Below are 24517 nucleotides of genomic sequence, written 5' to 3' on the forward strand. Positions count from 1 at the left end.
CTGTTGAAAGAGACCTTGCACCACCTCAGAGTGAAGACACCATACGTGAGCCATCATGCACCTGCAGTTGAGTTCGTCCACCATGGTCTTCAGTGAACCTGCCAATGTTGAACCTCCAGGGATATGCCCTGATGTTCCAGCCATGTCCAGGGGCGGAGGGCCTCTTAACATAGGGGCCACTAACCCACCCCGCCTTGTTTATAGCAGTACCACATGGCGGCGGTGTTGTCTGTTAACACCTGTACTACTCTTCCCCGGACAGGGGAAAGGAATGCTCCGAGTGCAAGACGAATCGCCCAAATCTCCATAAGGTTCATGTTGAGCCCAGACTTTGCCGGAGACCAGAGGCCTCTGATCTCCACCTCCCCCATGTGGCCGCCCCATCCAAGAAGTGATGTATTGGTCACCACTGTGAACTCTGGTTGGGGAAGGGAGAGGGATCGATCGTCGACCCAATCCTGGTTTGTTAGCCACCACTGCAATTGGTGTGCTGTGCCCTCCGAGATCTGGACGCATTCAGACATGTTCTCCTGATGCTGTGCCCACTGGAACTTCAGGTCCCACTGCAGAGCCCGCATATGCCATATTGCATGGTCCAACAGCAGGATGCATGAGGCCTTCAGGCCAAGTAGTCTGCGGGTCGTCCTGACCGTAACCCGGGATAGATGCTGAAAGATCGGAATCATAGCCCGAATATCCTGGACTCTGTTCGGGGAGGATAGACCCGAATATGCATTGTTTCCAGAACCGCTCCAATGTAGAGGAACTTCTGAGAGGGAATCAGGTGTGACTTCGGCATGTTGATGGAGAACCCCAGCATAGTCTGGAGGTGGGAGAGCATGGGGTGACCCCTCCTTCAACAGCCAGTCGTCGAGCTAGGGGAAGAGTGGAACTACTGATCTGCGCAGATGAGCTGCGACCAACGCCATCGCTTTCTAGAACACATGAGGGGCGCTGGTAAGGCCGAAGGGGAGCACCGAAAACTGAAAATGCTCGTGGCCTACTGTGAACCGTAGGTAACGCCTGTGGAAATAGGCATCCTGCGAGTCCAACGCTACCATCCAGTCTCCAGGGTTGAGGGCAGACAGAACCTGAGCTAGTGTCAACATTTTAAACTTCTCCTTCCGGAAGAAGCAGTGGACATTCCTGAGATCAAAGATAGGATACAGGCCTTTGTCCTTCTTGGGTACCATAAAGTAGTGGGAGTAGCAACCACAACCTACTTCTGGGACAGGAACGCGTTTGATGGCTCCCTTGGCCAAGAGAGTCATAACTTCCTGTTGGAGAAGGGCAGATGATCCTCCAACATGCGATGGTGCTGAGGTGGCATGGGTGGAGGGGTGGTCTCGAAGGGGAGGTAGGAGCTCCTTCGGACTATTTGCAGAACCCATCTGTCCGACTAGATGGTGAGCTGTGGGGGAGGTGATGGCGAATCCTGCTACCCAATGGCGATTGGTGGCCCTGAAAGGTCGGACTAGGAGAGTTTGGAGGCTGCGGTGGTGGACTGGCCCGCACGCTAGGGCCCAGAACCCCGGCGGTTTTTTCCACGACCCCCCCGGCCGCACAGAGGCTGCACAGATGGGCTGGCCTGTGGCTCTGGGCGGGACGTGGTGGAGCACCCCTTCAATAGCCACAAAGGTGGCAAAAAGCAGACTGTGCAGGGTGGTTGGTGGAGAGGCCCAAGGGCTTAAAGCGCTCTAGCGCATTATCTGCCATGTCGCCGAACAGGTGACTGCCATCAAAAGGCATGTTCATAAAAGTGGATTGGACATCCCCTAAAAAAACAGTCTACCTCAGCCAGGCGTAGCGTCAAAGGGCTACCGACACGGAAATCATCCTGACCAGGGAGTCTGCGGTATCCAGCCCACAGCCCACAGCGAATGGTAAACTTTGCTGCGTCTTTCCTCTCTGCAACTGCACAGGAGAGTATAGGCCGGGCCTCCTTCGGGCATTGGGGAAGCACTTGCGTGCCCCCTATCCCACACGGATTGGGTGTAAAAGCCCAATAAACATGCAGTGTTTACCGACCACAGTCCCAAGCTGGAGGACGGTCCAGCTTTTAGGATTCCCTATCAGGTGATGCGTTAGGGAATGCGCCTTTGGATGTAGAGGCTTGGACCAACAAGCTCTCAGGGGTGGGGTGTTGGGAGAGGAAAGTGGGGTCGCCCGGAGCCGAGCGGTGGCGCCAGGCAATAATCCTATAAACAGGAGCCCCTGTGTTGGGCCTGGACCAGTTGCCCAAAAGCAGTGAGGGCTTCAATAAACGGTAGCAGGGGCTTCGAAGAGCTCTCTGCTGGTTGAAGCACCTCTGTCAGTTGGTTAGTCCTGACTGCCAACCGTAGGTAGCTCGATGTGGTGAGCCTTGGCCGCCCTAAACAACACCACGGCGTAGAACGCTCCCTCCTCCGTAGCCACGGTAGGAGGAGACAACGTGCCAAGGTCTGGTGAGGTATCCAAATCACTGGCTTCCCCCAGTTCCTCTCTCCAGTCGGGTTCGCAACCTAGCTGGTCAGTCAAAGGGTCTCCAGACCCTTCCCAGACCACCTCACTCCTCTGGCTGCCAATCTGGTCTCAAAGAGCCAGGGTAGAACAAGGGCACGAAAGTACCAGTCAGCGATGATCCAGCGTAGTCGCCGGTCCGGTGGAGGCCAGGGTCGACGCCAGCTGGGGACACAACTAGCGTCGGCTGCAATCGTGGTGCTGGTGGAATTGGCGCCGGGGGAGGTGTAATGAGGTCGACTGGCAACAATCCAGATCCAGGCCTGGTTCCAAGGGGGACCTGCGGTGCCGAAGCCGCCGGCGTCCAAGGCTCAGGGCACACAGCCGAGTCCGCTTGGCCCAAAGGTGGATTCGGGCTGCCCAAAGACGGCATGCATCGCTTTGTAAAAGGCTTGCAGCTGGGCTGGGGTCACTCCGGTTCCCGGGAAGAGAGGGAAACTGAGTCAACCCTTGGTGCTCCATATGCGGAGCCGCTGGAGTGTCACCAACTGCACCCCTCGTCGCATCAGCCGACCGACGGGGAGAAGTTCAAGAGCAACAGTGCTTCTTTGACTTTTTCTTGTGCTTCGACTTACCTGAGGAGTGCAAAGACTTTGAAGACTGGTGGTAATGGCTCCGCAGCAGCTCCCTCGACCTCCCACACGACCGGGACCTCAAACTGCGCTGAGCAGATTGCAGGACTCGAGAAGCTTTCGGGACCGCTCCCGCAAATACCTTGGGCTCATGGTCCGGCAGTTGTAGCACGACTTGATGTCGTGGTCGCGCTCCAAGAAAAACAGGCACATGCGGTGCGGATCGGTCACCGACATCAGTCGGCTACAGAAACCGCAAGCCTTGAAACCGGACGTGCACCAGGAGGCGAAGACTCAAAATCGACGTCAACAAAAGTCGGCAAAGAGAGACTGGAGGTACAGCTCTCTCCGGATCTGCGCTGGTTGGCGCAGAAAAAGAAAGTACTGACGTCAGCGCGCGAGAGCGGCGTCTAAGTAGCTGTTGCAACATCACCCCGGCAACCACAATGCCAACGACAGACGCCACCTTTCGGCACGCAGGGGTACTGCGGACAAAAAAATATCAGGATCCAGTCTGACGCCTGGGGGTAATTCTAAGGTAAGGAATCTATAACTGTTTCTTTCAGATACTTGGATACTGCACTGAGACGTTTCCTGGTTTCATACAAACCAACTCCACACTTGGAAGACTTTTCACAGAAAAGCAGTCGATGCAGTCCTATAGGAGAAAACAGTGTTATCGGTTTAACGTTAAGTACTTACGTTCTGAAGTTGGTATTATGAGGTTAGAACCAGGGTTCCCCTAGGGTCAACAATGCACTCTCAAAGCACCCTCAGCGGCACTAGGGTGGCCGGGGGCAGAGTCCAGAGGCACAACGTTATCCAATGGGGGATTGGGGGTCTCCAGTTGATGACTGCTCACGAGCAGGCCACAAGGTTGTGGGAGCAAAGATCCTGGCGTTTAGCTCAGGGTTAAGGGGGATCATTGTTAGCGCACAAGGTGCACCCAAAGCGGCACAGGGGCAGTCGGGTGCAGAGTACTGATTTGGAGTAGGGTGCCCTGTTTTCGTTGGGAGTTGCTGGTTTTGGATTTTGGCTGCAGGCTCGGTCCAGAAAAACTTCCAGGAAGAGCCAACAGCTGGGCAGGTAAGTTGGAGGGCTCGGGGATGTAGGTGAACCTGGAGTTCTCTTCTCCAAGGTGCAGGGTGGCTGGATACAGGGGTGTCTATTGAGGTCAGATGTTCACCTTACCGACCCACTCGAGGTTGGGGGTCTCCGTGCAGAGAATGCAGGCGACATCGGGAAGTACTGGAGGGGTCAACCCACAGTGGACTTGTACTCTGGAGTGCTGGGGGACCTCGCTGGAACCAGTGGGACACCCAGATTCGGGTTGTAGGCGTCAGGTGCAGTGGTGGTTCCAGGCGTTGGGTTTCTTTGTCCTCAGCAGGCTCGGAGTATGTGATGGGAATTTCTTTTGAACAGAGCTGCTGTTCACAGGAGGTCCGGTCTTTGTTGTAGGCAGTCAGTCCTCCTAGGGTTCTGGAGGTCACAAAGCGACTTTTGGAGCAGGATCTCTGGAAACTGAACACGGGCGGTAGGGCTGGGGCCAAGTCAGTTCTTCTCTGCAGTCTCCTCTGCTGAGCATCTTCTTTCGTAGTTTGCGGGAATCTTCGTTCTTGGCTCAGGGCTTCCTCCTAAATACTGTATGTAGGGGCATTTTAGGGGTCTTGAGGTCAGTAGCCCATGGGCTACTGGCCTTAGGGTGATTACACCCTTGATGTGCTCATCCCACGTGGGGGAGTGCGCACAATCCCAGATCATGATTGGAGAGTTCCTGCCATCTGCAAGATGGCGGGCACTGAAAAGTGGGCTTCACCTCGCCTCCCCTACCTGAAACAAAGCCTCTCCTGGGCAGAGGGGGGCACACCTTCTGGGCTGTGATAATTTTTCCCACCTGTCTTCCTACCGAAAAGGAGGGAAGACAGGAAGGGGTCCTGCTCCTGATAAGCTGGAGAGGTTAGGAGTTGTGTTACAAAGGAGGGAAGGCCTTTGAAGCTCCCCTGCCACAGATTGCTCTTCCTGGTCTGGGGGAGATGTGACCACCTCCGCCCAGGAGAGGCTTTGTTTCTGAGCTCAGGAAGCGAAGGCTTCCACCCCAGAGGTCCAGAAACATGTCTTGTGGTGGCAGGCTGGTGTGTACCAGTCAGGGCGCCCACCAGAGGCTGGCCGTTTTTCAGGAGACATCTCTAAGATACCCTCTGAGTGCATTATATAATAAATCCCACACTGGCATCAGTGCTGAGAAGTTTGCTACCAAACTGCCCAGAATTAAGTAAAAGCATTATGTTACTGTTGAGTTCGTAATGACAAACTCCCAGACCAAATACTTTTTACGACATACTGCACTTACAATGTCTAAGAATGGACTTAGACACTGAAGGGGTAGAGTGCACATGCAACCGTCCCCTCACCAGTGGTATACTGCACCCAGCTGGAGGGGCGTCTTACCTATACCATAGGCAGTGGGTTGCAGGCATGGCACACAGGAACGTGTGCCATGTCGACTTTTCTCTGCACCAAAACACGCAGCCTGCAATGGCAGTGTGTGTGTGCGCTAAGGTACAGGACCTCTAAGGGTGGCCAATATGTGCTGCATCCCTTAGAGACCTTCCCTAGTCACCGTGCCCTTGTTACACATGGTAACTTTTACAAGGGACTTAAAGGGCCAAGAGGTGCTAATTTGAGGTACAAAGATACAGTTTTAGGAAAGAACACAGGCCCTGGAAACCTGACTGGCAGGTACCCAGGGCATATCAAACCCAAGTGCATTAGAAATCTGGCAAAAAGTGTGGGGGGGGGGGTTACTGCAACATGAACCAAGCTTCCTACACCCTCACCTTCCTGTTTCTCTCTTGATGTTACCGGCTTTACTGTTTCTTCCTTCTTGATCTCTTGTGAAGCACTCTAAAACCCGTTTATTTAAATTTTAAAAAACATGGATTCTGCCCAGTCTTTGGAATTTTGTGAACCCACTGGTGGAAGTAGTTACCACGAAAAGAAACACCTTGAATTGATAAAGCGGACGCACTTACCACTAATCATAGGTAACAGAGATGAGTGGTATGGATGGCTATACGAAAGTAGGTGTCCTTTAGATCAAGAGCTAACAAAGTGCCCTTACTGTAGAGTGACCATATGGAAGAGTTCCGAAAGGATGTTGAGGGGGCCAGAGATCATGAACTGGCTTTTGAGATCCATCCTTCTTGGGGATGAGAAACTAAAGGGAGTAGACTCCACCTTGGTGTCTACTATGCCCTTGTTCTATTATGCCCTTGAGAAAAAGCGCTTGAACCTCTTTTTGAGGAAGGCGCTGGTGTTCCACAGAGGGAGGGTGTGTGTGTGTGTGTGTGCACACTAGGTGGAATGTTTAATGGTGATGCAGTGAGCTCTAGGCAGCACCCATATTGTATGATAAAAAGTACCCACTGGAAGGGGGCGTGGCCGGGCAAGATGGCCGAACGGACGTAATCTGTCTCGGCTCCCGGTCCACGCACTGTCTCAACTCACATAGAGGCGGTCTTCGCGATTCTCTCTGCCACCATGGACGCTGTGAGAGGGGCGCTGATGTGAGGCTTTGGTGGAGAGGGACTGTGGCGGTGGATTGTCTTGTTGGCTGCCTTGTTCGTCCCCGCGGCTCGTGCGGCTCCAGTAGTGCTCGCGCAACATGGCGGCGCGGCCGATGCGCTGCCTCCCGATGACGTGCCCCGCCTTTGAACGCTGCTCCTGGCACCTGATCCCTCCCGCGGGAGTCCTGTGAGGTACTTGCGGGAGGCTGTAGCGGCAATTTGGCGGCACACAACGCGACCGATCCCCGTCTCTTCTTTGCGGGTGCCTGACTCCAAGATGGCAGCTGCACGGCGATTCCTGAAGGTGAAGCCCCACGCGAGGTGTTTGCTGCCTTCCTTTTTGTGCGGACTCTGTGCATAGAAGGGCCGGTTGTATCCTTGCTTTCTCCTGGGACGTGGTGGCTTGGTGGTGGTGGCGAGCGGGGGCGGCGCTGTGCCATACACTCCATCTCTGGTTGCCTGCCCCTCCCCCACTGCGGTGATCCACGTGTGCAAGGCCAGCCCGGAGATCTTCCTCGTGAGCTGGTGCCCTCCTGTCCACGTTGCAGCGGAGGACTTGCGCCTCCGTCACAAACATTTTCCTTTAATCCATCGGTCCTCGGTGATCACGAAGCACAGAGGGGTGGCTATCCTGTTCCGCGCTTCCACACAATTCCAGCCTTTGGGAGTCCAGACTGATAAGGAGGGGTGCTGGCTTTTGATCAAGGGTCGGCTAAGGGGGAAAATCTGCACCTTTGCGGTGCTCTACGCCCCAAATATGAGCCAGGCGGCGTTTCTGAATTCCTTCCTGGGGAAACTTACTGATTTTGCAGAAGGGCTACTGAGTCTTATGGGCGACTTTAACCTCATTTGGCACAAGGAACTAGATAGTACCGGGGCCGGATCGCCATGATCCTTCTCGATGCCGAAAAGGCCTTCGACCGGGTCACCTGAATGTATGTATGGGGGATATTGGAGCGAAGGGGCATTGGCCCCATGATAATGAAAGCTATCAAGGCAATGTACGCGGACCCATATGCCAGAATTCTGCTAATGGGTGGAGGGTCCGATATAATTTATATCTCGCGAGGCACGCGTCAAGGGTGTCCTTGTTCTCCAATTTTGTTTGCCCTTTATATTGACCCATTAATCAGAAAGATTTTGGGGCACGAGGGTCTTAAACTGATTTTGTGTAATGGGTTTGAAACTAAAGTGCTCGCATATGCCGATGACCTGGCAATAATGACTCCGGAAGCGGCTATGCTTGTACTAAGGTCAATAACTTCTGAATTGGGGGCAATACTCGGGGTATCTATTGAACGAAAATAAAACACAAATAATATGCTTCCGCAATATTTCTAGTATAGACGGTAGATATACTGATTCAGCAGTGTATCTTGGGGTTAGGATAAGTCCCTCCATGGAGTCAATCAAAGAAAACTTCGACCCATTAATTGACTCAATGTCAATGGAGTTAAAAAGAATAGACTCCATTCACCTGTCCATAATTGTGAGAGTGAATGTGCTAAAAATGGCAATGTTGCCGAAAGTAATATACCTCTTTCGTGCAATCCCGTTTATGGTAGGTGAGAATGTGCTTAAGTCCATCGAGTCAGTTTTTATAAAAAGTATTTGGCATTATGGGAAAATAAAAAGATCCCTTATATTCCTGTGTTTAACGCAAGAAAAAGGTGGATTAGGGGCCCCAAATATCCGGTTTTACTTGTAAGCATGCTTGTTCAGTCAGATGGAGATTCTTTTGGACACTATTACAGATGTGACACATAGTATACCTGGCAATATATACCCGCCTTCTATCTATGAACTATTAGTAGGAAAGGAAGCGTTTGGGCTCCTATTACGCAAAACAGAACGAAGATACTATAATAAGAAAAGGTATAAAGTTCTGGATAGTGTCTGGAGGGTATGGAAGGAGATTCAGAAAATTGTAGGAATCCCTAAGTTTAATTATTATACACCCTTGTGGAAATCAAATTTGCTTCCCTACTTAGATAGTGATGGCTCTTGGGCAACGTGGGAGGCTAAGTGGATTAGGAGCATAGGGCACATCTGCAAGGGAACAGCCCCGATGACCTTTTTAGAAGTTCAGCGGAAATTTGGAATAACAATAAATCAGGGCTTTAAATATTTACAGGTCTTACAGACCTTAACTAATATTAGACCTCGAATTGTACCGGGAGGAAAAAAGGATATTATGGAATATATTTTGGCAGGAGGGATGAAGATTGGTACAATATATTTATCCCTTATTCCTAAGCTACAGGATGATATGGAAAAGGTGGAGAACTATTGGGCTTTGAAATTGATGACCCCGATATTGATTTGGATAGAGCTTTACTGATGGCAGGCAATTTATTCCGCTCCTCCAATCTGAGGGCTCAATAATATATGACATTATACAATTTATATTATACTCCAGCCAAGTTGTTTGACTGGGGGGAAAAAGATGACGACAAGTGTCCAAGATGTTCCCAGGGTCCCGCAGACCTGATACACATGTTTTATCAATGTAGTGCACTTAGGAATATAGGTACAGAGATTGAAAGATTCTGGGAGGGGCTGCTAGGGACTAGAGTTACCCTATCCCCACCCCTTGTGATTCTGGGTATTGATATTAGCTTGGGACTGAAACCGGAGGAGGAAGCTTTTGTATTTATTTGTGTGGCGGTTCTCAAAATAATATTGCCTGCCGGCTGGAAAGACTCCACGGCGCCCTCATTTCAGATGTGGCTGTCAAGGGTACTCGAGATTCACAATATGGAGGCAGCTTTATATTCCCGAAGGGGTAGGAAGATGCAGGAGCGAGGTCTGAATATCTGGGCTCCTCTTAAAAACTGGAGGGACGCAAGATTTTAAGATTCCTTTATATATGTTTATCTAACGGGACATTGATAATGAAATTCCTGTAAATTTCTGTAGATACTTTTATTGTAAATCCCTGTGTTTTAACATTCTAACGTATTTCTGAGGAACTTATTTCGGCTTATGCTCAAATGTATTGTACTGTAATTCTATGGATTTTTTTAACGCTATTTACTGTAATGAGTGAACTTTTTTATGCACCAGATACACTAATAAAAAAAAAAAGGAACTAGATAGTACACATACGCGAAGGTCTCCCATGCGTTCCTTTTCCGGGGTTGTACAACAACAGCTACAAGACCTGGGTCTCCTGGATTCCTGGCGCGCGCTCCACCTACAATCACGGGACTACACGTTTTACTCACATGTCCATCGCACATACTCTCGATTAGACTGCATCTTCCTTAGTCAATCCCTACAGGGTGTGTTACAGGCCGCTAAGATTTTCCCACTCTCAGTCTCCGATCATAGCTTATACACGGTCTGCCTCAACTGGTCTGGTAACGTCTCCACTACCCCCAGATGGTACTTTCCACCGTCACTCATACGTGATAAAGATTCATGCACCAAGCCCAGATCCGCCATCACTGATTTTTTCAAAGCTAACAACCCTTATGACACCTTGATCTACACTACTTGGGATACATTGAAAGCGGTCATACGGGGGGAGTGTTTTGCCCTTAATTCTGCCCTAAATAAGCAACGCGCGCAGAAGAGGGAGGCGTTGGAGGCTGAACTGACCACACTTGAACACCAACACAAAGCCAATCCCACCAGGAAAACACTGCCACCTTACGGCACTTAGGGGTAAACTTCAGGCCATCTACAACAAAAGGGCAGAATTTACCCTTCTTAAATTACGCCACTTATCCTATACTCACGGCAATAAAATTGGTAAACATCTTGCCAGGCAATTGAAGGCTAAAAGGGAAAGGGAGTACATCGGAGGGATTCTGGGTCCCGGGGGACAGGTGACACAAAGACTAGGATAAAGCTGCGTTGTTTCGACCTTCTATGAGGACCTGTACTCTAGGGATTCTTCAGAGGGTGAGGCCCAACAGAGATATCTTCAATCACTGCCTCTGCCCCAGGTATCTGCAGCTTAGAATGACCAGCTCTCCGCACCAATCACCCTGGATGACGTCACTTGGGCCATTAAAAATTTGAAATCTCAAAGCCCCGGGCTCGGACGGCTACACGGCCCTTTTCTACAAGACTTTTGCCCCTGACCGTTCCCCTTACTTAGTGCGGCTTTTTAATAAGATGGCGGAAGAAGGATCTGCCTCCGGCACTATGTCCGAGGCAGTGATTTCTGTGATCCCCAAGCCCGGGAAAAATCCCCAACGTTGTGCCTCCTACAAGCCAATAGCATTAATCAACCTCGATGCCAAGCTATACTCTTCCCTCCTAGCCAAGCGCCTAAACGACCTTATGCCCATCCTCATTCATCCGGACCAATCAGGGTTTATTAAGGGGCGTCAAACTCACAACAACACTCGTAGAATCATTCACTTAATTGAGACAGCCCATAGATTCCGAATCCCTGCAGTCTTAGTAGGATTGGACGCCGAAAAGGCTTTTGACAGAGTGGATTGGGCTTTTCTTTTTAGCACGCTCTCGGCATTTGGCTTTTCCTCCAAATTTATTAACATGGTGAGGGCCAACTATCGCCTTCCTAGCTCCAGGTTGGTGGTTAATGGAATACAATCGCCTAACTTCCTCCACTCCAGAGGCACGAGACAGGGCTGTCCCCTTTCCCCACTCCTTTTTGTACTCAGTATTGAACCCTTGGCCCTAGCTGTCCGGTCCAACCCAGACATTCATGGCATCCCATTTTCAGGGGAATCCCACAAAATATCCCTGTTCGCAGATGATGTTCTGTTGTCCTTGTCCAAGCCTGAGACGTCCCTTTTGGATCTGCAAGCAGAGCTTGAGCGCTTTGAACTGGTGTCTGGGTTTAAAGTTAATCTAGGCAAGTCCTACATTCTTAATCTCACTCTCCCACCCGCGGATGCCCTACGACTACAAGCCCTCACTCCGCTATCTTGGGCGGCCCCCTTCATTCAATATTTGGGGATCCAACTTACACCGAGACTAGAAGGATTATATGCTGCTAACTTCCCGCCCATTCTCACAAGTATTCAGGCTGCACTCACGACATGGAAGCCTTTATTCCTTTCATGGTTAGGACGCATTCACACAATGAAGATGACACTATTGCCCAAGCTCCTTTATTTATTCCAAGCTTTACCCATCGAGCTGGAGCGTGACTTCTTCAAGAAGGTGAAAGCTATGATACTACGCTTTATCTGGCAGGGTGGACAGGCTTGCTTCTCGTACTCTCTGTTGCGCCGCCCACGCGCCGAAGGGGGGGGTTGGCCTTCCAGATATTTTTCTATACTACAAGGCAGCTCAACTGAGGGTTTTAGTAGAATGGTCTCAGCAGGAATCCGAGAAGCATTGGCTCCATATGGACCGCAGCGTGACCACGAACCATCTGGGATTTGGTGTGGCGGCCTCGTAGGGACAGACCCCAGAACACGTATATCAGTACACCCACACGCACCACTCAACATATGGGACTCGTTTCGGGCGACGATCGGTGGAGCACATTCCCGTCCCAGTTTACCCCGATCCACTTTACTTCAGCCTTCCCACCAGCTCAGCACGAGGGACCGTTCGACGCTTGGCGGATGGTGGTTGCTTAGCATTAACACACCTGTTCCACAATTATGATCCCCTTACCTTTAATTACTGTAAAAGAGACTTTGAATTGCGATTCCATTACACCCAATTGATGCATTGGGCCCTCACCCCTACAATATGAGAGGCCGCCACCCGACCCTTAACAAAATTTGAGGCCTTTCTTACTAAGTCTTCCACCATGAAATGGGTGATCCAATTTATTTATGATTTTTTACTTAAAACAGTGCTCTCCCCGCGTCTCAGATACATGTCCATGTGGGAAGACCTACTACAACGTCCCATTTCCTAAGAGGAGTGGACACACCTCTGGTCTGATATGACACGCTTTAATCATTCCTCAGAACTCAGGGAAGCACACATGAAAACTATGATGGACTAGTACTTACATCCTTCCAAACTCCACCGGATCAGCCCCACCTCTTCCGACAGATGCTGGAGAGGATGTGGAATTCTGTGTGACTTCCAGCACATCTGGTGGGACTGCCCGACCATCCGTCCTTATTGAGAGGAGATTTTGGCACATATAAAGGACATGCTGGGTTATCCCATTGCCATAACTATGGCAGCCGTTCTTTTGGGGCTCCGTGACCCTGCCCTAGAGCACCGGACTAGAGCTGACAAGATGATTATGTGGCTCTGCATTGGAGTGGCTACGGTCACTTTGGCGGCAGCGTGGAAGAGCAGGGACGCTCCGGCTATCTCACTCTGGCACTCCCGCCTTTGGCGACTGCTTAGCCTTGAGCGTACGGCTGATATTTTTAGGGATGATTATAAAAATTTTGAGTTCAAGTGGGGTCCTCTGGGCACCTTCCTCTCTCGGGGACTTCCATCAGCAGTGTGCCCCTCCTCCGTCAGAGCGCTCCATCTTTTCCAATACTGACCACAGTTTCGGACTGATTGATTTATAGTTGTTTTTAACTATGTTTTGTTTGTTGGGTTTGGTTTGTCTACGCCTTTTGTTTTTCTTTCCCACAGCACTCCAGTGGCACACCTTGGAGAAGGAAATGTTACAAATGGGCGCCACGAATCCTATGGACTGCCTCTATGCTCTGTAAGGGTGCATGAGTATCGTTCCTTTCTCAACCTTCTGGTTGTTTAGAAGCTGTACTTACCATTGGGCTTATTTTCAGCGAAGAGGGACTGTTTATATTGTTTTGTGCTTTTTGTACACTGATATGCATAAACTGAGGCAATTTGCTCCCCTGCGTGGGATTGCGTTCTGATACCTTCTGTTTATGGTTGGTCTAAAAATTCAATAAACAGATTTTTGACAAACAAAACTGGTCAGTAGTGAGTGCCCACTGGTCAATAGTGATCTCTTCTAAACGGGGAAGACCACCCTACAGGCTTCTGTCAACAGGTGTATTGTGGTTTTTTTTTTAGGGTGCATGGGGTGTTGGTTTGGGTTGTGAAAGGGAGTCGCTCCTGGCTGGAGGTAGCTCCTGTAGCTCGCCTTCCATGGTCTGCCTTTGGTCTTATTCTTCCTATAACCACCCCCTGAGTACCGTCGGTGGTAATGCTGTGCCTTTTGTTGGATGCGGGAGATTCGGGGGATGTGGTTTTATTACCACCCATGTACTGAGATCTATGAAAGGATTCCTGAAGTGCCAGTGAACAAGGATCCCCATCGCCTTGACTGTACCCATGTTCTTTTTCAGTTTTTCGAGCATCTGTTCCAAATAGATTTTAGCAGAACAGATTTAACAGATGCTGCTGACTTTTGGCTTGTAGCCAGAGACACGGAGCCGTGCTAGCCAGGAAGCTGGTGTTAATACCTCAAGTATGTAGCAGAGTGTGGCATTCAAGATGGTTTTGCTCTTGGCTACAGCCTCCTGTTCATGCTGTTCCTACTGTACTGTACCTTGGCCATTTGCATGCCATGTGAACCACTAGAGTAGGTGGAACATGGCTGCAGACATAAGGCAGGTCATTGAGCAAGGATTTATACTTCTCTATAGTCTGCATGAAAACCCATGCTTTGTTCGGCTCTGGAATGTTTTGGGCATTTTCAGAACTCCCTTCAGCATGGGGGGAGCTGGACTGTATGTAATGTAGACTGATTCGACCATGAAGTCATTGTCATCTTGGAAGACATGGATGTCTACTTTAAGCAGCAGCTCTGTGGATGACATTGCATTAAGAGGTAGTATTAGGTGGGGAGGGTTTTGCCGGATAGAGGCCAGGGTCTGTGTTGCCGTGGAGATCAAAGTCGTCCCATGGGTTGTACGTTGGTTGTGGGACATGGGGAGCATAAGGCTTGCCTGGGTATAATGGGTTGTGCTCTCCTTCCTCATCTGAAGAGTGTTGTGACTTCTGTGGTACGGCTAGAGGAGGTGGAATATACGGTGGTGGCTGCAAGGGTGGCGAAGGTGGTCGGAGAAGAGGAGGGGGAGGAGAGTAGCAATGGGGCCCTGTCCTAGGCTTTTGTGCCCTGGAGGACGTCTGGATTCCAGGTCAATCTGCTCCTGGAACAACCGCTTTTGATTCTTTGGCAAAGTGTCCTGTTTCTGCAGCGTGGGCTTGGTAGTAATGTTTTCCATCTGCAGGTATATAAAAAAACATGTTTGGCCGAGCGTCAAGCTTCTCCCGTAGAAACTAGAGAATAGGTTGCTTAGAATTTTAAGAGTTTGCAGTCAATGGCACCTTCAGCAACCAATAGGTTTTCAGCAAAGAGTGTGAAGGTGTTTTCAGTGTAGTAGTCTGCTCCAGCACCAGGGAGCCTTGCAGTGCTGGGGTTGTCTCATGCTCAGGGGAGAGGCAGAGATTACAGAGCTGGTAGTAAGTGCAGGGGGACTATGCATTACATTGGGGGGCAGTACTGGAAGGGCATCCTTTCCATCACTGACGAGGCATTGTCGATGAGAAGGAGGTAGTGACAAGAGGTGGGAGTAAGTCTGGCTGAAATGGTGTGAGGACCTGGCAGGCTGAAGGTGTCGAGGTTTCAGCGATTGTAGGATGAACATCGGTACCAATGAAGTGTGACTGAGTGAAGATTGTCTGGAATTAACGGGAGAAGGATAGATGAAAAAGCCTGGCAGATGGCGCTATTGGGTGCCTAACACTGAGCCCGGTCGGCACACATCCAAACTAGATAGCGGAAAATACAATCAAACAATGGAGCCGGTTTCCATACGCATTACTATCTAAAGGAGGAGTCACTATACCTTGTGACTTGCCAGACGTAGAAGAAAAACTTGCAAACTTTCAAGCCCAATACTAGCTGGCTTGAATATGCAGAGAATGTGCATCTATATTCACACATGCTATGAAAAAGTAGTTCCCTGAATGTAAGCCGTGGAAGGATACAACTTTTCCAATAAGAATGGCAAGAAGCCTTTACACCAAGGGTGGGACAAACAAGTAAAGGATAGAAAGCAAACTAATAAGCAGCAAGCAAATGCGATGCAAAAAAGCGCCAATCAATGTGATACAGTTGTAGCTGCCTGTAGGTGAGATCTAAAATAGTGATCCTTGATCAGAAGTTACTAGAGCAAACAAGTGCACAAAATTCATTTGCAGGAGGCCTTCTACATCATCATGCAGTTTTCCCACGATTAAATCTTGCAAAAGTTCTGCAGACCATTCACAGTCCCCCCCACTAGCACTTTATAAGTACTAGTTAACCCAGCTAGCGCTCTCTAGTTTAAAGAGCATTTATTGCTTTAAGAAATGTAAGTACGCTAAACTAGGGGCTTAAATCAAATTCTTTACTGCTTGCACAGACCCTTTTAAAACAATTACAATTTTAGCAGATACACACAAAAAAATCCTAATTCAAGTATGCATACCTCATAAACTGCTGTAAGATCTCTAAAGAAGCTTTTTGCTCCATTTAGCAGTGCCTCATTCTCAGGACAAACTACAACGTAGGCAATGTCTCGCTGAGATCCGTATGGCTCCAGCATCAGCCTCTCCCAGTACGGCAAAGCAAATGGTGAAAGTACCAAAAAATCATGATCATATCCCAGCAAAAACGTAGGAATTGGCAGTGGTTCTGGGGATTCATCAGTTCCTAAAGCACAAAATTAGATTGTTTTAACATTAAACCAAAACAAACGGGGGGGGGGGGTGAGGGGGGAGGGGAAAGTCATGCTATATTTTCATTGCCTCGGACACAAGCAAAACTGTCATTTTGGTACCTGATTTAGGCATGAAGCAGTACCTTCTCCTAGGTGAATGTAGCCACATCTTTTAAGGTAATAGTACTGTCCTTATCTGAATGACTACACAGATTATCTAGTGATGCAGGATGACTACTACCAGGAAAGTTACAGCATACTTATTACTTCTCTCAAAAGACTGCTTTTATGTGCATGTCATTTACTCATTGGCTCAAACTTACACTCCTCCTATTAAGCAGTAAAGAGGATGCTGGCATTCTCACTATGTTAAATCAGTGTAGCCAAGACTAGTGCAGCTTAATGATGAGTGCTCATCATAGTATTGTTACTATTAATAACGTACTAAATAATCTGAATAAAAAAAAAAGTTCTAACAGAAGCTAAAACTACTATTATGCAGCAAGACAATTACTATGACATGAAAGAAAGTCACTTGTAAAATAGTCATGTTGCCTGAGCTGCAGCGGTTTAATGCTTCTTATGAAGAACTGATTCAACAAAAAGTTGATTAAAAAATAATTTAACTGTTGAGTACATAAACTACTATAGCTTTACGAGTAGAGCAAATGAATGCAATGTTGTTTACCGTAAGTGCCTCGGCCAGCCATTTTGTGAAACTGTTGCCACGTGAGGGGGCCTTGTACACCCCAAGATCTGACTGTTCGTTTTTTCTGAATAGCATCCTGCAAAACTGGCTGGAGGGAAAGAAGCATCCGAAGGATGTCTTGTGAACACTGCATGCTCACATCCACAGCTGAAAGAGATTGGAGTAGAAAAAAAAGCATATGGTTGAATCAAAATGCAAGTAAGAAAAGACACTGGATTAATACATTAAACATTTGAGTCAGTAGTGCAAATAGTTACACATTTATGTACAAATTATACAATGTTATATCATGCTTGATAGTGCTACATCCTGCCTGATGCTGGCCCAGGCTGAAATTTAAGACTCATAGCCTGTCGTAAGGGCCATTGCAAAAGAGGAAAGGCCCTGAACTGTACCGTATCCAGGATAGCTCAATGAAAGGAAGCGTCTGCAAATGAATCCAGTGTGCATTTGGCTCATTGATCATGAACCCCCAACAATGTCCAGAGGTTCACCATCATCAGGAAGTGATCTACAACTGACTGTGGTGAGTCAATCTTCAACAGCCAGTTGTCAAGGTAAAACAACCTGGTATCTTCGATCTCCACAGATGGGCAACGACTACTGTGGATACTTTCATTAACACCCAAGGAGTACTGGTAGGGCCAAAGGCGAGCACAGCAAAATGAAAATGCTACTGGCCTACCTTCAACAGCAGGTAACCTCTGTGGGAAGGTGGGACATTTAAAAGAAAAACATGTCCTGTAGGTCCAAAGACACTATCCAATCTTTCAGGCAAAGGGCATACAGGATCTTGACCAGTGTGAGCATTTTCAATTTGTCCTTCCATAAGTAGGCGTTTATCAGATGAAGATCAGACTTGGGCCTTAAGGCTACCAACATGAGGAAATTGCAGTAGCAGCAACCCTTGCACACTTCAGAATGCAGAAGCCTCTCACTCACGCCTTTAGCAAGTGGAACTCACAGGTCTTGCAACTGAATAGGTGTTCATCTGAACTTCAATCTTCGGGGCATGGGGAATCTAAGATGTGGCAGAGCAGAAAGAAAGGATAGGGAATAGCCATGCTTCAAGTAATCAAATGTTGGACATGCTGGATCACCACCCTGTGAGAAAGTGCTAGTTACTGTCTCTCACACGATGGCTGTGCACCACTAACTGCAAGCTAAAGCAGCATGGTGGAGCATGGTGGAGCCTCAGGGGAAGGAGACTGAGAGGATTGATTAAATTATTGGTCTGCACACTGCCTACCAGATCCACGATCCTGGCCTCAAATGGACTCTGGCGACTGCAATAGTGGCTGGGGAGACAGACATTTCCTATAAGCCAGCCCCCTATAGTGACCTTTAAATGTTCTAATATGGTGAGCAAACTGTTTGGCAGGGGTCAAAGAGTGTGCTGTGGCCCTAATTTCTTTGAAACTTCCCAAGGCAGAATGTGCTTTTTCAAACAGGCGTAAACCATTTATGGGCATATCCAGGAGAACGGCAGCTAAAAGTTACAATGGTGCCAACCAAACTTTACAGACCATCAGTAGTATCTAAGGCAGCACAAATCATGTATTTGGTTCCCTCTTCAGAACTTGAATGGTTTGAGCAAGTGAGGCCCTCAAGTCTTTCGAAGTTGCCAGCAAGATGTCACTGGACATGTCCCAGACAGCATGTGTATATCAAGCCCAATAAACTGTATTGATCGATCTCAATCCCAGGTTAACCCAAAAGAACATTGGCTTTTGGAACACCTAAATCCTCTTAGATCCCCCTATAGAAGAAGTCCTGGAGAACAAACTGAAGTTTTTTTTTCAGATTTATACAGCGTGAGCTCAACCCGAAGGAATTGGAGTGCGTTACATGAGCACTAGTTACGTTACCCAAGGACGCATTCATTTTTTTGTTAGGCACGGGGAGATTAAGTGATTTATCCAGAATTTCAGGATGCTGAGTAGATGTAGAGGCTTGAACTAGGTACCCCAGCTCCAAAGTCGGCAGCTATGGCTGTAAGGCCACATCATCTTCCCAAGTTTGCATTGCTGGTTAAAGCCTTAACAACCAGACTATGAAGAAAGATGGTTAGTGAGGAAATCAGCATCACCAGGCACAGGTCTGATTTCTGGCCAGCTGCCTTTTTACTGGTGAGCAAGAACAGGACTTTGACCAGGTGCCCATTAAGGTGTCATTAAGGTGTCATTAAGGGCTCAGATGTGGCAGCCAAGGTTGTAAGTTAGATGGTCTTTACATAACTAGAAGGCAAAAGTTGCAGGTCCACGACCTCAGCAGCTCGTCAAATTCCCACTGCAAATGATGCACTCTCTTCAACTGGAGATCCAAAAGGCAATTTCAACCCTGTTTCAGGGGAAGTATCAAGTACAGTGGCCTCTTATAATCTCAAAGAGTAGGATAAAGCATTGTCATCCCGACCATCATGTCTGGGTGACGGAAGGCACTGGTCAGAATCACAGTCTGACAGATAATGGAGAGACTGATGGCACATCCACCGTAATAGGGACATAGAATTAAAATCAGGCTGCATAGTGACCGGATGTGCTTAAGTAATTTCGTAGTGTGACATCGGTCGGATCATGAAGTTGGTTTGGTGTAAAACATCAGTCAGCATTGTATTCTCCTCTGGTGGCGTCTGAACTGGTGTGGATAAAGAAGGGATAGACGCAGATCGGAGGTGGAAATCTATACTGGGAACAGTACATAACCTGTACTGGGTTCATTGGGGTAGGACTGCAGAGAGGACACGTCCGCCGAGGGTAACCAGACTGAGGGCCCCCTACATATGCGTGGTGCACTAGCTACTCGACAGAGTTCAGCCAAGAACAGAATGACAACTCGCCCATAAACAGCATGGTCTGAACTCAGAAGTTTTAGTAAGGGACATGATTCCTAGCACACTGAATTAGTCTGTTTTAGGAGTTGTTGAAGGCCAACAAAATTGAGAGCAGAGCTCCAGACCTCATTGAAGGTGTGTAAAGAAGGAAATGGACATCATTGGCAGGACTGGCGATTATATGCAGTTCTGCTCATTCACTTTCTGGGCAGTATGGTGTCAAGTGCAGAACAGCACAGAGCCACCTAGATGGGCACTGGAGCAATTCTGGTTAAAACTTTCTTGTATCTGGTGAGTATTCTAAGGTAAGGAATCTGCAGTCGGAAATATATATGCGAAAATAAAATGTCAAGCAACGTGTGGGTGGGTTAATCACACCAGATATGAACTGACCAAAATAATGATCATGTGAAGACCAAACAGACATTATATTGACTTCAATCATGTTTTTGTGGACAGTTCAAGAGAATGTGTGCTGATCTGGAAGATGAGCTAGACTGCCTGCCCAAGAAAAAATTGCTATAGTAGATTATGCAATGAAAGATAGGTGCTCTGCTTTGATTGTATCCTGCCTATGCTCAGACCCAGTCTGCATACAAGTTTTAGTAGTGAGATGTTATCCGTGTGCATAGATTTGTGCTCCGTTTTGCATGTTAGTGGCTAGGTAATACCAAAGTGAGTGCCTCTGAATAGTGATGAATGAAATAGTTTGTAAATTGCACCAATTTCACTAAGAAGAGTCCTGGTGTTGAAATCTAGTTTGCGAGTACAGCAGCAAGCATTAAAGTAAAACATGTTGAACAACCACATTTTAAACAACTTCCTGAAATGTTTAACTTGCAGTGTGAAATAGGCCATTAGGAATACTTGTACACACCTTAGTCACTAAATAAGAGAAGAAATAATCCCCCTTTTAGTGAGCCTGCTTATAGAATCCTCAGGAATTGCGTTAGTGTGTGAAAGTGGCCTAACCGGCGCAGAGTTTCTCCTAGGTCAGGAACGATTTAAAGTGATTTAGACACAACGAGGGGATTATAATTTTTCTCCATTTATTTTCTTCGAGTTTCATGGACTAATCCCGCACACCAAATCTCAGGTTGCAAAGATCCATACAGAAACCTTACATTAGAGAGACCTTTAAGTCTTTCCACCCATGTATATTTTTGGTGCCACCAAACAACCTCATTGTCTCTCCACACTGACATTTTTTTGCAAACAATTATACATTATACCTAATCCTTACAGGTGCTTTTGGGTAAGTGTCTGCTGTACATAAATTGTCAAATTCAAGGCGTTATTTTGTGGGTCCTTTGTTCAGCTTTTCTAAATCACCCATACGTTAGTCATCCTACATTTGAACCCTATTATCTTAAAGGTCATGTCGAGCTATATGCATCCATCAGCTATCATACCTTGTTAGCATTCAAGCCCAAAATATTTGTTGGTATGCTTAAAGCAGCAGAAAATGTAGTCTCTCCATAGCCTACTATAACATAGATTGTTTGTGCAACCAACAGACAAGCATTTTATACAGTTATTTTGCCCATTCACCATTCCTTAGAGCCTCCTTGGCTTCACAGATTTATGAACATCGTTCAAACTGATCTTAAGCCAATGGGTAGGTCATCTCACCTATAGAAGTGTTCTAACAAAACAGAAATTCTGTTACACTATACTTCAGCCAAATTTAAGTTGAAAATATCAAAGTGCTCCAAACGTATACTAGGCAGTTCTTCAGAAAACACACACACACACACACACACACACACACACACACACACACACACACACACACACACACACACACACACACACACACACACACACACACACACACACACACACACACACACACACACACACACACACACACACACACACACACACACACACACACACACACACACACACACACACACACACACACACACACACACACACACACACACACACACACACACACACACACACACACACACACACACACACACACACACACACACACACACACACACACACACACACACACACACACACACACACACACACACACACACACACACACACACACACACACACACAAAAATTGTTCCTGAAACACGACACATAGTAATAACGCGTGTCAGGTGTTCGAATCAGCTTACAGGCCACATCAGTGGCAGGACTGGTAATTATAAGCAGTTCTACTCAGTCACTTCCTTTGCAGTATGGGGTCAATGCAGAGCTGCACAGAGCCACCTAGAGGGGAATGGAAGCAATGCTGGTAAAATCTTTCTGGTACCTGGGGAGCATTCTTCAACAGAGTGGAATGATAGGCTGGGCGAGCTAAAGAAAAGAAGAACAGCAAGCATAAATCATCTGGCACCCTTTAATACATATATGAGCACAGGAGAAGCATATTTCAGTTTACAATAGGTAAAAAAAAGGGTGTGCTCCACCTATGCCGTTGTGCATACAGCCTTGAATGAAAAAGGAGTGGTAATTGTTACTTTTAATTATCATTCATTTATTTATTTAAACACGACATAGCCTTGAGAGTGAACATAGGCAGAGCCCTTGCATGACCTAGCATAATCCCACAATATGCCCAAATGCGTGCCCACCATCTCAGATTTTTTCTTTCATTCTTTTCCCTGTACAAGCCTTCTTCAAATCGGGAGGGATGCATGTGAATCTAGAATAGTTTAAGGCTGTGAAACCATAATTACAGATAACTAGTTTAGTTTGTTGCATGAAGTCTCTTCTAGATTCACATGTTTTGCACAGATTATGTAGTGGTATTAACTCCACGGGGGAGGGGGGTATAAGAACAGTGAGTTAAAAATATTTTAGTGCTGCTTGACCCACTGCAACCTCTTCATGAGCAAGTGTACACAGTAATGCTTTGTGAAGGTATGCTCCGCCTATTTCTTAAATAGATAAAAGCCACTAAGTCCTGTGCAGAATGCCTTTCGAAGAAAAAAAAAAAAAGATTGGTTTTCCTAATTCTTTTGGATGTTGTAAGTACACAACAGTTGTCCTAGATGTGAACATGGACCCCCTGAAAAAATTGGTAAAACAATTCCTAGGACACGGTAAATATATAATAGAAAATAAATTCCTAGGCAACTGAACAAATAATTACTTTATAGTGTTCAGCTCAGTGTAACAAAAACCAAACTATGTGCAATATTGTTTCAAAGTATTTAATCGTCACATATACCAATTCATAATGGTCATTTTTATTTAAAAGCACCAACAGTGTTGAATATATTCAAAACATCATATCACTTCAAGAAAATACAAAAAATATACATAAAACACCGTGTGTGGCAGTAGTTAAGACTTCGACGCGCGTTTCGGCGTAAAGGACGCCTTTGCCAGGAATTGCCACAAATTTCTCTGAAAAACGATACAAATATATAATAAATAACAACAATTGATATATCATTATTTACTAAATATTTTCACTGAGCTACTCTGATCACATTTGAGATTGATACAAATATATTGCACACTTTCCTTATACATATTAGTGCCATATTGTTTTACAATTATATCATTGAAATCATTAGGGAGATGTGGAAAATGCAAAGGTGAAAGATTGATGGTAGAGAAGTAAGAATTAGAATAATTCCATTATTTACATGTTTTCATATAATGTAGTCTTCCTAAATATATGATTACATTAAAAATATAGATTGGTATTCAGATACTGAAGGGTTCAGTCGTGTATCTTTTTATTGAGGATGTTCGGTCACGTTTCTTTTTGCCTCCCAATATGTTAAGATCTAAAAACAATTGTGAGCTTTGCTAATTTATTCTGTAGCACAAGTTACTACTTGTGTAACGATATATCTGTAAGAGACATTAGTTAGTGATAGATTCCTTACCTTAGAATATCCCCAGGCGTCAGACTGGATCCGGAAATTTTTGCGTAGCAATACCCCTGCGCGTCGGTAGGCGTCGTACGCGGCTCCGCGTCCGTCGTCGGCGTCGTTAGCGCCGGAATGACGTAGTCGGAGTACTTAGACGCCGCCCATGCGCGCTGACGTCAGTTCTGATACACAGCTTTTCCGCGCCAGATACGCAGAGCCATGATAGAACCAACACTGGTGCCAAGAACTAGGGTCCTGAAAGGGGATGACCTTAACCCTAGAAATCGGTTCGCAGAACGGGGAGGATGGGTGGGTCGGTAAGGAATCTATCAATAACTAATGTCTCTTACAGATATATCGTTACTCAAGTAGTAACTTGTTCATCTGAAAGAGACACGTTAGTGATAGATTCCTTACCTTAGAATAGATACCCCAGCAATACCAACCCCGGTGGTGGGTCTGCAAACCAATAATCACACCAGAAAGTCCTGGAGGACGGAACGGCCAAAGAAGCCATCCCTCCGGACTTGACTGTCCAGGCAGTAGTGTCGTGCGAACGTGTGCAACGAGGCCCACGTAGCTGCCTGGCAAATGTCCTGCAAAGGCACTCCCCGGCCCAGGGCAGTTGTAGTCGCTGTGGCCCGAGTGGAATGAGCCCTCAATCCAACAGGGGGCTCCTTCTTAGCCATGGAGTAACATGCCTGGATACACAAGATGATCCACCGGGAGAAGGTCCGCTTGTGTACCGCCTTCCCCTTCTTAGCGCCCACGTAACCAACAAAGAGTTGGTCATCCACCCGGAACTGGTGAGTGCGATGCAAGTAAAATGAGAGCGCATGCTTTGGGTCCAGACGGTGGAGCCGCTCTTCCTCTTTAGAGGGATGCGGAGGCGGA

At 47.3% G+C, this 24517-nt stretch overlaps 1 protein-coding gene across 1 annotated transcript in view; it reads right to left on the reverse strand.

Annotated features, from left to right (window-relative positions):
- Positions 1-24517, reverse strand: part of MED13 (mediator complex subunit 13) — a 1439203-nt gene that overhangs the window by 600389 nt on the left and 814297 nt on the right. The window contains exons 17-18 of the mRNA XM_078679821.1: positions 16913-17080; positions 15994-16217 (exon numbers count right to left, since the gene is read on the reverse strand). Of these exons, the coding sequence (XP_078535947.1) occupies positions 15994-16217; positions 16913-17080 (392 nt within the window). The remainder of the gene's footprint in view (positions 1-15993; positions 16218-16912; positions 17081-24517) is intronic.

This window comes from Lissotriton helveticus, chromosome 3_1 (assembly GCF_964261635.1).
Source record: "Lissotriton helveticus chromosome 3_1, aLisHel1.1, whole genome shotgun sequence".
Classification (NCBI taxonomy): domain Eukaryota; kingdom Metazoa; phylum Chordata; class Amphibia; order Caudata; family Salamandridae; genus Lissotriton; species Lissotriton helveticus.